Source organism: Grus americana, chromosome 10 (assembly GCF_028858705.1).
Source record: "Grus americana isolate bGruAme1 chromosome 10, bGruAme1.mat, whole genome shotgun sequence".
Classification (NCBI taxonomy): Eukaryota; Metazoa; Chordata; class Aves; order Gruiformes; family Gruidae; genus Grus; species Grus americana.
In genome coordinates this window covers 20,179,059-20,193,333 of record NC_072861.1, presented here as the reverse complement: position 1 = coordinate 20,193,333, position 14,275 = coordinate 20,179,059, and the positions used below count along the sequence as shown (strand labels likewise).

Genomic DNA, 14,275 nt, shown 5'->3' with positions numbered 1-14,275 from the left:
CTCAGAGGGATACAGATACACTAATAGCATTATGTACATAGCATGCTGACAATAACTGTACTATTAAAACAGTACGTGCATACTTTGCTCTTCCACCACAAACATTTGCAAAGATACTATGGACCTGTAATTCTTCTCCAGCTATAAAACGGTATCCATGTCCACCAAAACTGTTTTAACATGTGTCCTGTCCCCTCAAAAATGCACTGTGCCTATGGTTTTTGAAAACCTGGATTGTTAACGTTTAGCCACAGTAGGAATGGAGGTAATAGACAAAAGACCTAGAAAGATGAGAATATGGAATGTCAAGCATATTATGATAACCATAGTTCCACCTAGTTCCTGTGCAATGTTTCTAACTTAGAAACTTCTTTGGGTTTAAAGACCACTAATCACAGAGCCTCTTGTGAGGCTTGAATAATCTGTGTTCAGATGAAAAGTGAGTACTTACCGTAATTTTTTAATTCAACCCTTTCAAAGTACGTTTGGTGAGAAGCTCCATTAAAAGGCAGCACTATCTCTGAAACAATTTTATGTAAGAGTGCTGTAACACATTCAATGTTCAACTAGTGTAAGCAGATCTTTTTACCTACTTGTTAACAATTACAATACATTAGTGAGACAAGACACCAAAAAAATCTGACAGACTTTACCTTAATGCATCTTCTGTTAGCATGTTATTTTCAGTTATCAATTCAACAAATTGACCAAATACAAATGTAGGTTTTACCAGGCTGTACTTTACCCAAATGTAGGTGGAAATTTTGCTATCCACTTATAATACAATACAGCCACTTTTTAAAAACAGATCTTGTGTAAGTCTCTTAGCAGTTCTGTCACTTTACACATGCCTTCTTTCAGAACAAATGGGATTTATTTATCCTATCTGGAATGGGACATTAAGAATTACTTTGTCTGGATTCCTCTTGGGATTTGGGGAAACTGCAGGGGTTTTTTAAATAGCTGTTGTTGTTGTTCTAGATACTTCAATTACAAGACACTTAAGACATTATTACCTGAGTATGAGCCAGTATAGACAGATACTACTGTTTAGCTTTTGTTAGGAAAAAGGCATCATAAACAAGATGTGTATGTGCTTTATTACTTTGAGAAATCATTAAATGAAAAGACTGAATGCTTAGTTCCACTGAGGACCCATACGATCCTGGGAAAGGGATCTTAATTTCTCTACTGAATTGTTATCTGCCTCACCTCTTGTAAGGCTATTTTACTTGCAAGATTCTCAGCTAGCGTCGATTTCTCACTTTATGTTTGGACAGTGCTTAGCACAAACCCCACTACCACTGGAGTCCAAGCCTTACTTTAATGCACATAAATCATTATAAACTTGGTTTTCATTTAAGAACTCAGAAAGCAGAATATTAGTTCTGCAAATGTCTTTTTTCTTTGCCATTTAGGACCACACTAAAAACAAAGATATCTATCTTTATTGCAGGCCAACGGCTTCCTCAGCACTATTCTAATACTGCTTAGCAAAAAAGGGCAAGGAGGAGAGAGCAAAGGCAGCAAGACTGAGCTCCTTTGATATCTAATTTACTGTACTTTATTCTCTTCATCTTAATGAAGATAAATGTCCTACAGCTCATTCAAGCAGATAAGACTGATTAATTAATAATACAATGACAGTCTCATGACAATTATAATCCTCCAGAGTAATGGTCTATATATACTGTTTTGAGCTCACATACAATCCCATCAGAAGTAAGATGCTTTTGATAAAACAATAGTTTTTATTCTCACAGAAGTTATATGAACTTGCTCTGCAGGCAAAGCTCTGTCCCATTCTACTCATTTTCAAATAAAAAACCTAAACATCATACTAAACATGTATATAAGACATCATATGCAGGTTCATAAGTACCTACTAACTGGCTATGTATGCCATAGAAAAACTGACAGAGCACAAGTGAACTATATTTTCCGTTTGACAAAACAAACCCTAAATGCCCTCCTTATCTGGGTCAATGAAAAAAATTCTCAGAAGTAAAGTAATACCTAATAAATATCCTGTGCATCAGGGTATTTTAGTATGTTAAAATTCTACATACTAGCTACCAAAACCGCAGGACACTAGTGGAGTTAGACAACACCTCTACATATAAAGAATTTGGCTCCACTAAAAAAAGCTATTTAATCTCTGAAACCTTTTAAAAACAAGATGCAGTGTGTTATCGTCTGTTTCCACAGAAAAAGGGTATGGTAAGCCTAATTCCATTGTTAAGTTAGAGGTTAAACCTCTTCCTAGTCACTAAAAAGCCCAAAAAAGTGCTAGCCAAAAAAACCAGCTAGAAACAAAACTTAGAATTTAATCGCCATATTTTGCTTCAGTCACAACAGTGGTACAAGCAGGCTAAAATTTGATACAAATGAAATAATTCTTCTCTACATTGTTCCAACCCAAACAATGAGATTGAAATCCAAAAAAACAACTCCCCATTTAAAAAAAACCCAAACAACAAAAAATAACAAACAAAAAAAACCCCAACCACCAACCCCCAAAAAACCTCAAAAACATACACCACACCAAAATCAGGGTATAGCATAACGATATTTGCATTTAAAGCAGAACAAAACCAAGGTTGTCCAACTTACTCCAAATAAATTAAAAAAGGGGGGCAAAGGGGGATCAATTTCCACCTCTTCAACATGCCTGAAGTTCTAGAGCAAGATCTGAAAGAACTGAAGTTAACTCATCTACTTTTACTACGTGTACTTAAGACATTTATCTACATCAAACATACAGTCACTGTGTGATTAAAGCTGTTCAAACACAGTACTTGGCTTTCTCCCAAACTTCAATAATACTTTTCTTGCTATATATAGTCTTCAACCCAGAGTTTACATTGCTTTAAAGCGATACAGGAGAAAAACAGTCCTGATTTCACAAACAAAACAATGGCCTCTGAGCTGGTATGTCAGCAGCAAGACAGTCTCATGGAATTCTGACACTAGCCCAACATCAAGTTGGTGCTCAGGAGAAGTTAAAAAAGCAAATCAAATACTAGGAAGGGAACAGAGAACAAGCATCAGTACACCATTATGTAAGTCCATGTTTTGCACACATCTTGAACTCTGTGCAGTTTTGGGTCCTTTTGCCACCAAAAATAATATAGCAATACTCAAGAAGGTTTAGGGGAAAGTAGCGAGAATGATCAAAGGTGTGGAATAAATTCTGTATTAGAACAAGTAAGCTGGGGTGCTTCAGCCTGAAAAAGTTTTTTTAAGACAAAATAAGAAAACACATTAGAGGTCCACAGGACAACAAGCAAGATGGACAGACTAGATAGGGAGTGACTGCTGCCTCTTCCATACAAGAGCTCAATAACTAGCAGAACCATGACTGAGCATAAAAGAAAAGGTGTTTCTTGAAACAACAGGTAACAGACTTATCGAAACTCCTAGCCAAAAGATGTTATAAATGCTGCAACTTTATAAGGGCTCAAAGGATGAATGAACAAGTTCACTGGCAGGGGGTGGGGGGCAGCTGTGGGGGGAAATCCATTAATGGTTACTAAATATACGGAAACCGCATCCAGCTCAGGAAATCCCTGAGCTAAGAATAGTTCAAAGTTGGAAGAGGATTAGAGTAACATGTGCATCTCTATTCTACACTTATTTGCTTATGACCATCATTGGACAAAAGATACTGGCCTAGCCGCATCTTTGGTCTGACCCACTATGACTATTCTTAAAGATTGTAAGTCACTCCTACAATACTTTTCCTTAAAAATGGTAGCTTCTAGATACTCCACTATACATTTCGCTATCCATTTAAAATTTTATTTCCTATCTCATGTAGCAATTCAGAAGTTAAGAGGAAACACTACTGCACAGAGTCATCAACTTTTGGTACTTTTCAAGTTCACAGGAGACCTCTTTATTAAGGCACGATCAGCAGAGTAACCAGCTTTCCCTGAAACACTGCACTTTTGAGTACTCTTCCCTTTTGACTGAATTTTTAAAGACTGTTGTATTAAACAGTTCTTACAAGGAATATGAATCAATGCTTTTAAATAGAATCATGTTAACAAAATTCATTACTATATCCAGTCCACTGTAGATCATTGTCCACAGCTATGTCAAACTCCTGTCAAAGAGGCTGCAGCAAATACTGTTACTACATCCTTTCTGAATTTCTCATCCTTTCTCTCCCTTCATTACTAAGTGTTAGTAGTAGCTGTCAGATCAAGGTGTCTGTTTCAACACAATCCTCCAGTTTATTGGAGGTACAGACTAGGGTACCATTTAAATAGGAACAGTAGTTTTACTGTGAATTTGATTTAAAGTAGTAATTGATATTACTTATAAATAACACTTTTCCCTCAAACAGTAGTAAAACCATTGAGACATATTTCTTATTTGTATTCTGGTAATGCCATCTGCAGATACATGAAGACAAAGCTCGCCTTTAGAAGAGTGAATTAAGATGAATGTATTCAAAGTTTCCATTCATTTTCAGGATTAATGATGAACTTGTTCATGCAGACTCCTTGTTTCTCACCTGTCTGTTCCGTTCATCCATTATTCTTGTGATCTGTATTTTCTTTCTCCCCATTTTCAGCGTCTTCTTTCTTTTGCTTTACAATCCAGAAATACACTAATCCAAGAAATGTCACTCTTCAGTATTCTAACACATGATACAGTTTTCTTTTACTTTGTCTTCAGCTTGAGAAAACGTTCCTACTTCTTCTTATAAGCCCCTAAAAAATAAAATTTTGAAAAAAATTAGTTTACAAATTACTAAAGAGGAAGCATCATTAAACACTTGTATAGCTGTAAAACATGTGCATGCATAAAATAATTTCAGTGAAGAACCAAGTATTTTCATTAGTAAGATACTATATTACATATTTTGTTCCAATTAAATAGTTTGCTAGATTCTACCTAAAAACTACAGATTTAAAATTACCAATAATTTCATACACTTTCAATTGGATGCCTTAAAAATTTACAGTTGTCAAAGTTGTCTAAGCTTTAGACCTTGAGTTAGCTGAGGTTTCAAAAATTTACCCACAAAGTTTTGGTAAACTCCATTCATTATCTTAGGAAACCTTACAGAGAAACTGCTTTGCATTTCCTGTTTGTCTTGTAAAATTATCATCACAATAATGAAACAAAACCATGAGAACATCAAGCTTCTGTTCCTAAACTAAATTACATCTCATTTCATAAGACAATATTTGGGGTTTTATTGGGAAGTAAAAGGGAGAAGGGAGAGTATTAAAGGATAAAGACCACAGAAAACATTTTCATAACAGAACTATTTCACAGCCACCAAGACATCAATGAATAATTAAGATATTCACATAGTTATTCTCTCAACAATATCCTGTAAGTTACACATTTGCCAATAGCCAATTACCAGTCCAACACTTGTTTCCTTTGGTAAATTGTTTAGAAAGATAAAGGTACACGCAACTTGAAAAGCCAGTGTGCCATCATAGTATTTTAATCTGGTACTAATGCACTGAACTGACTTGTAAAACACTGATATCTGACAAACTTTAAATGCATTTTCAGCATTCCATATTCCAAACATATTACTTGAACTGTAGGATAACATTAATTCAACAAAACTGTAGAACAACTGAAAATAAATAGCCTGTAGAACATCAACTGTTTACTAGAATGTATCAACATGAAATAGGTACACCTTATTCTATTACCACCTAATATTCACTAAAATAAAAGGGGTAAACACAGCCACAGTATTACCTTATAACCTCTCTAACTTTCCAACCCAAAACGTCTTTTGAAATCAAGCCTTGCATATTTTAATATGGGTGTCACAATGCCATATCCTTCAGGCCACGTGTAGAAAGCGGTGCAACCACATCACCATCAGACAGTTAATAAGCAGAGACAGCAAGAGGCGATTAGTCACAGGCTACACTTCACAATACATTTAATTTTCACTGAGGAAGCAACCATGACATTCTGATGCAGCTTGGGGAAAAAAAAAAAAAAAAAAGAGGTGGAGGAGCATCACAAAATGAAGGGATGTCATTTTATATTTACCTGATATCAACAAAGGACTGCTTTGGTAAAACATCATAAAATGCCCAACAGTATTTAGAAATACTATTCCATGGAACTTAAGATCAAATCAACACTAAGATTATGTGATGTCCATTGGTCAGAAGGATATGCGCTAGACATCGTTCATACATCAAAACACGTACAAGCATGCATCAGCGCTGCATTCATTTTCTTCAAGAAAAAAAATTTCTTCCAAGGTGCTGCTAAAAAGGCATTAATAGCTAGCTAAGGCCAGATGAACAAGCCTCTACACAACCAACAGCACACAGCAAATCTTTTACATGGAAAGCAACAGTTGGCATATAAAGTTATACCTCTTTTGTTTAAAAAAAAAAAAAAACCAAACACCAAAAAAGAAAAACACTAGCAAGAATATCCACTGGACTCTAAGCTTCAATTCATAAAACATTCAGTCTTAAGTCAGCTGCCCCACTCTTAAAAAAACCCCAAACACCCCAACAAAACAAAAAACTCACCACTCGGCACATGCTACGATCACACATTAAATTTAGTTCTGCAAAAAATCTGGTTGCATTCCTTGAACATATCTGATGAAAGAGTGTCTATAAGCAGCTCTTAAAATTTGTTTTCTTCTTCATGTGCGGCTTCATTTTTTAAATATACCATACATTATGGAAATAGTTCTCTGAATATAGAATTACTAGATTCCTCCTCCTGCTTTTTAAAAGCACTCATCATCCTAACTAGCACATACAAATAGCCACCACTTGTGAGACCAAAGATCCATCTGGTCTATCATTTTAACCACAGCTATTAGCAAATATCACTAGGATGGTAAAGGAAGGACACAGGAATAGAATCACTTAAAAGCAATATTTATAAAGCATTTTATCCAAATTTACAGTGATTTTTTGAATCAGGAACTACTGGTGTCATATATGGAGTCTTAGATTTAAAGCTGTTCATCAGATTTTCTTCCATGAATATTACTTTTGAATCTGTGTAAATTTTTAGTACCTAGAAGCAAGGAGTTCCACAGCTTAGTTACGCATCAGAGTAGAAGATATATCCTTTCACTTAAGCTTGATCCTGCTAATTATATTTGGTATCCACAGATTTTTAATTATACAAGGCAGTAAACAGTCATATTTACCTTTCACGTTTGTTAGCCTTGATTTTGACGCCTATATTGTATCTTCCTTTAGTCACCTTTACTCAAAACTTAAGAATCCTACTCCAATCAACCACTTCTTACACAAGTCATCCTGTTCTCCTCTCCCCCCTTTCCAGTTACACACTGTTCTTTCCGAAACAAAAGGACACACAGTGTGTACTGTATACAAGATATGAGGTATATAAAATTTTATGATAATCTACCATAAATTTATACAGAGGTATAACAATATTTTATGTTCTATTGCATTAGACATACACCTAGGCAAATTTACTAGTTCTCAAAATTTCCTAAGGAAACAGACTAATGCTCCAGAACACAGTTTTAAACCCCTTTGTAGGACCACACACTTTCTTCGTACAGTGCTATCTCATTCACTCAGCTATTCCACCTTCTGCAACAGATATTCAAAGCAAGTCTACGCAGTGAATAAAATAAGGAGCTCATGAGAGAACAGGGCAGAGAGGAAGAGAAATATGATGTGAGATTATGCAATATACATACTTAAGGATACAAAAAACCCAAATGTTTTCCATGAGCTAATGGAGGAAACAAAGCAGTGCAACACTTACCTGTTCCACATACCATCACACAAAGGGAACTGGGAAAACTCACAGTAATTTTCACCAACATTTTGTTACTGTTTTAGGATGCTATTTCAGGTTTTTTAAAATTAGTATGGTATGCTCTATTAGGCATAAATGCATCAATCTATTTCCCATTTATGATCTCTGCTTCACCCTCTTTAATCAGTCCACTGTTGCTCTCATATCAGGTCTGCTACTTTCTTCAACCTCAAGCGCTTTTCCCACTTAGCAAATTCCAAATCCCTGTTTCCATGTCTGTCCCTGTCTGGGTCCAGCCTCTCCTCCCTCTCCCACAGGTTGCTATGGACACCAGAATCCTGGCTTTGAAACACATTTGCCAAAGGCATCCCAGCTCTGAAATACATTCCCCCTTTCATTTTGAAGTCACATACAAGATGATTTTCAAAGCCAAGAATTGAAACATAAGTTTGGCATGAGCTTAGGGTAGAAAGGATCCTGACACTAACTGCAAAATCAGAGTAAATTGTGCAGTAAAAAGCCACTTTTCATGCGTGCTCAGAACATCCAAATGGGAAGTTACCACCAATGACAAACGCACATCACATTTCTCAAGGAAGCAATGACTTTTCCTTTTTGTAATCCGTGATATCAGAGTTGCAGTTTTATTTTCCTTCCTGACTAGCAACAAAACTATGCAAGATGTAAGACTGTGTCCACTACATGGTTACATCAAAAATGTAACCAGCAAAGTTTTAATTTTGCTAAATCATAGTCACATTGCAACCATACTCAGGAAAAATTCTTAAGTTACAAAGCCATTTTGTCTAGATCATCAACAAATTTTTGCCCAAATAGAGGAAAATGAGCAGACATATATGAAGATCAATGCACATTTATTTCTGAAAATAAACATGAAACTAATGTTAAGTAACCTTGCTGAAGGTAAAGTTCTACTTCCTTAAGTGACAGAATCAAATTACAGCCACCAAAACTGCTTTACATTACTTTCATGGGCACACAGAAGCAAAGTATTTTTCTTTTTTTTTTTTTCCCTCCCCAAATAAGAATTTCAGACATCTATTACCAAAAACAATAAAAGCAAGCAGAGAAAAAGGAAAAACACATGTGTTTCATGATGAGCTTTAAACAGAAAATAATGATAGCTTGCAATAATAGCAAGAAAGATATTTGTAGCTGTCCAAGTAAAAGCCTCTTATTGTATAAAATTAAGCTTCATTCCAAATTTTCTGGAACACACATGAAAACACCACACTAAATACTGAAACATAAGAGAACCATATGCAAAAATATACCCTCATGACTGCACATTTTCAGCAACTCAAATCAGTTCATTTGTTGTCAAGGTTGCGTACAGTTTCAATACAACTTTAAAAGCAAGGAAACTGTATTTGACCTATTTAAAAATATTCTTTCAAGGGTTCAGTGGAAACAAATTGTATCTGTGCAGCACTCCACAAGGTCTGCAAGCCTTCTGGCAGAACAGGTTAGGAAAAAACTCTGTCAGAATTATACTTCTTCCATTTATTTTCCTTTTACTTCCTTCTGCCTCTCTTTGTTTTCTTGGAACTTCCATTTCACCATCATGGTTACAGGTTACATTTGACAGTAACCGTCTCATCACAGCTCATTTACTGCAATGCACACAAAGACGTGAGTGTCATGACGTCAGATAATTTGCATGATAACTCTCAAAAGCCACAGCTGCATGAAAACACAGATCTGCATAGATGCATCTCACACTGATAAGGATTAGGTAAGGCTTACTAAATAGCAGACAATAATTTTTACTAAGTCAAGGTTAATGGGTCTTTTCGTAGTCTTAAAAGAGCCTGTGCACATATTTTTCTAGAGTTGGCCCCTAAGCATGAACTGATGGGCATAGACTGCACAACCAAATCATGGTCAAACTGCACGTGCACTGGTAATTCTAACACTTTGCATGCTTACCAAGGATGTGACCAGAAAAAAAAAATATTCCCATACACATCAAGATGGAGATGAGACCCATCACCAGGTGTTGACTGTTTTACATTAACAAGGCAGATAATTTTAAAATCTAGCTTTGATACTCTGTTAAGATTTCAAGCAACAGGACTCCATCTACTTATGTTTGCACTTAAAAGAGATCATGCTCAAATTCTTGCTAGGGTTTTTGCAGAGGTGTGCAAAAACAGTAACAAAAAATGTTTTCTGCCATCATATTTCTATAGCCCTGTCATCACACATTGCTGTAAGTAATATAAAACATAAATGTAAAACAATAGCACGGCCTACCCCTTCAAAACAATACTATATGTTGTCATTTATCTCAAACTTCTTGCTGTACCACAATTATTAGGAAATAAATCTTTTTTCCATCCTTAGTTTAGAAGCCATTCTTCTACATGTAGGTAGAGTCTTACAGTAAATGAGACCGGCTCCAGAGCTCCAAGGTCCTCAGCTAGCAAGTGATACACAAGCATTGTTATAAAACAATAATACAACCCTTAGCCAAAATAACTTATTTAAAAAGTAGGACAACATTAAAAACAGGAAGCCATAAACAATTCTTTATTGATAGTCTCTTTTATGCATCATAAACCACTTGTTTGTTTCAGCTGGGAAGAACAACGTGCATCTTTGATACTAGACCATTTAAGTAAACCCTACTTCTAGAATGGATTTTGTGGAGTTTTGCAGCTAAACATGGTTCTCAGTTTCCACATTAAAATCAAATCTATTTTTGAGCTTCTAATTTGTAGTTACACAGCTTTTAAAATTAAGTTTTGAAGGCATATTAGAAAAGATCTCAGAGTACTTTGAAAAATATGGTCTTACTGAAGAACTGCAACTTCTGAATACTATTTGAATATACTATTGCTCAAAATGGCATTTTCTGCCTTTCTTTTGTATGTAGTAAGTCCTGTCTAAGATGAATAACTTCAGAAATCTAAGCTGTATGAAAAATGAACTGAGATTAAGGGTTTTGGTTGTCTTTAAAGCAAGTTTTATTATACCTAGAATCTACTTTTTTTTTAAAATTAAAAAAAAAAAAAAAGATATATTTTCCCCAAGCCGATGGACGAAACAGTTTCTGGGCACTATCAGCATCACTTACGACAGTATATGCGCTCCTACCTACCACGACAAATGTGGCCTTGTCTAGGATCAGGGTCAGCCAGGAATTCTGCTCTAGTTAGTTATTTAAAATTAAATGGGATCACATTTTAATTAAACTCAATACTCAATTATTTTTCATAGTTACATTGCTACCAACTTTTTTCTTGGCCTACTGCTTAAGTCCAAAAAAAAACCAAAAAGAAGTATCATCCTATTCTGAGCATTTATACTCTCTAGAAGCAAAAAAAAAAAAACCATTATAAGCTATCTGTAAAAGCATACATCTTTACCACCTATTTTCAAGTGACATTAAATTCTATTTTATTGTTCCCACCCATAAATTTGGTCTTGGTATTTTCTAAAATAATTAACCTTTGCATTCTCAAAAACACATTAGAACGCAGTTGGAAAATAGGATCTGGAAATCGATGAGCTAACAATGGAGAAAGACGACCACAGAAGGAGAACTAAACTTTCAATACTAGATTAAAAACCAATTTTAGATAGAAGCGGAACTTAAAATATTAAGTAACCACAAGAATTCTGTTGCCAGACTTCTACAAAGAGATTAAGAATGTAACTGCATGACTGAAGAGCAGTCTGGAAAACATGCTCCAGAGAGTTTCCCAAGAAACTTGTTCCTAATTTATATTATAATTTGTCAAAAGATGCAACTTTTCCATGGCAAACAAAAATAGCCACAAAGAAAGATTATTCTGAACACTTAACAAAACCCAGTATTTAAAAGCTATGGCCAGAAAGACTAGTTTCCTAGGGAATGAACCATAGTTTTTAGAACAATCATGTCAGTTTGATCACAATTTTAAATCTTTTGACCAGATAACCCTCCTTTTTTTTCCATTTACAGCTCTTGGAAAATTAATGAAGCAGATGCAGAAATCTAAACTTATGTTTAAACACAATTGTTCAATAATGAAACAGAAGAGCATTTGCAGATATTTAATTAGTTTAAAACTCATTATATGTTTCATAACTTTCACAAAGTGCAACTAAAAGCATTTAAACACAGGTTTTAAACCCATAGACCTCTACGCAACATAAGCCACTTAAGGAAGGTTTCTTTGATGAAGTAAAATATATTTTATGTTTTCCAAGATCAAAAACATCTCCCTCAAGGTTATTACGAATCTGTAATGGCTGTGGAACTTAACGACCATGTGGACAAAAAAAAAAATGCCAGAGCGCCACATGTCTTCTTATCAAAACTCCTTTCTGGTTCAAAAGAAGGGAACCATGAGGGTATACCTTCCAAAATGCTGATAAGAGCACGTCTACTAGAGATGGCTATAAATTATACACCCTTTTACCCACAATAAAAAGCTGCTTCTTAAGAGCTCTCCTCTCTTACAGAAGGCCAAACAGAAGTCTGTGAAATGAACTTTTTACACTCGGGGAGGGGGCGGGAAATCACTGGAAACCGTGCTGCTATTCCGAGCAGGGAAAAGCATTTCCTTTCTTTAAAGCTAGCCTAATGATTCGGTAAGAATCAGCTGAATAAAGATACCTTCATAAGCATTGCTAATTAAGTAACAAACACCTAACAGTGTGGTCAATTAAAAGGTTCATTTTAATGGTTTTCTTCATCTTACAATAAGATAGAATAAAATACATACATAAGACTGTTCAGTTTCCAATTCATATATTTACCAACCAGAATGGAGCTTTCTTCTGGTTTTGCAACATCTTAACACTTGATTAGTCTTCTTCAGGCTCATTGATGCATCTTTAGATAATACTTAAAAACATGTTACATACCACTAAGTTAAGTCATGGCTTTAAGAAAAAGTATTATCATTGAAAAAATCTATTTCCAGAAGTCTTCATGTTTCATCAGGTACCACAGTGACACTCGAGCTTTAATTACTGCTGTCTTGGCTCATTACTTTTCCCATCTCAACTTAAGTTTATCTGTATTCTTCTAATCTATTGATAATCTTATTTGGCAAAGGTACAGCTCACTATCTCAAAGTTCTCACAATACCTCTGTCCCACTTGTCGCATCTATATTTATCTCTACGGAAATGAGTAGAGCAAATCTGAGTACATACAGTGAATAAGGCTTGGGACTGCAAGTGAACAGAAGATGGTTTCACAGTTACAACAGCTGAATATCGTTGCAAAGTAGTAAAGTGATTTGGTCAGACTTCTACAAAATGCTCGACGAACTGCATCACCTGGGTTTTTTTTTTTTCCATATATGTGGTCACTCACTGTTTTCACCATTTTATAGATAATTAAATTGAAAGCTTTGCTCTGACTTTAACATGGCCACGCCAGGTTGAATTCAGTGGAAGCAGCACTTTAAACATTAGCAACAACACGTCAAAGTAACCTTAAAAACTCAGGTTCCTGGCATTTCTATTTGGACATACTTACCCATAAGGAGTATTGTCCTTCTGCTTGCCCCTGAGAACCACATGATTTAAGTAGATTACCTCTTCTGTGGAGCACTGCAACTTTTATGAGCACTTTTTTTTTTTTTTGCTAATTTTATATCATTTAGAACCTCAACAAGTAACCTGCATATAAAGAACTGAACATTCATACATTCATCAACCAAAAACTAGACAAAAAATATCCCTCTATATAAGTTCTGATGTATCATAACATCTCACAGCTAGATTATACGGCCAAAACCAAATGCCTGAAAGCAACATCACAAACATATAAATACAACTTACTACTTTTAGATATAGTTCAAAATTAAACAAGGTACTCAGCTAGCTCAAACAGCATCCTGACACAAAATTTTAAAATTTATAAAAATTAAGACAGGCAGAAAAATTATTCAGAACACAGCACATACTGTAAGGCAGTGTTATGAGATATATTGTTATTTTTATCCTTCAAATACTCTTTAAAATTGTATTCAAATTTTGCAAGCTGCACTTCAGTTTCCTTGTAGCAAATGCCAAATAAGCAATTCTCCAGTTAAGTAAAACAGTGTCTGTTCTCTGTATATTAAAACTGACTGGTGTATAACTGGCACAAGTTCCCAAGGCAAGAGTAGAAACTGTAGCAGATTCTTCCTTAGGAAGTATGTACATAAAAGGCATTTGATTGCCTCTGTGTTTTAGTTTCTTCTACTGGAAAAAACAAAGAACATAAACTTATGAGGTAGTCTTATTTAACACTGGTTTTACCTGATGTAGAAAATTGTACTAGCTTGGTACTTCAGCAAACTGATTTTGTGATTTGCTGCTAGACTTCTAAATCTCAGTGAAGTTCTAAACACTTACTGGAGACTACACTTTCAGTAATTCATTTTTACTTTTTAAGAGGAAAACTGTCCACTCTGCCTACAAAGTACAAACTGTTGAGGTAACGCAACAAACAGCCACATGACAGCAACTTCAACACATGTTACTGAACAAACATTACAGCAATCAAA

The 14,275-nt window shown here is 35.2% G+C and overlaps 1 protein-coding gene across 9 annotated transcripts in view; it reads right to left on the bottom strand.

Moving 5' to 3' along the window:
• Positions 1 to 14,275, bottom strand: part of MEF2A (myocyte enhancer factor 2A) — a 92,267-nt gene that overhangs the window by 51,477 nt on the left and 26,515 nt on the right. For 8 of the 9 annotated variants that reach the window (XM_054837522.1, XM_054837523.1, XM_054837524.1 and 5 more), the window contains exon 2: positions 4,523 to 4,721. In XM_054837522.1, the coding sequence (XP_054693497.1) occupies positions 4,523 to 4,576 (54 nt within the window). In that variant the 5' untranslated portion in view covers positions 4,577 to 4,721. Of the gene's footprint in view, positions 1 to 4,522; positions 4,722 to 5,736; positions 5,968 to 14,275 lie in introns of those variants that run through there. The other variant, XM_054837528.1, reaches the window with a different exon arrangement.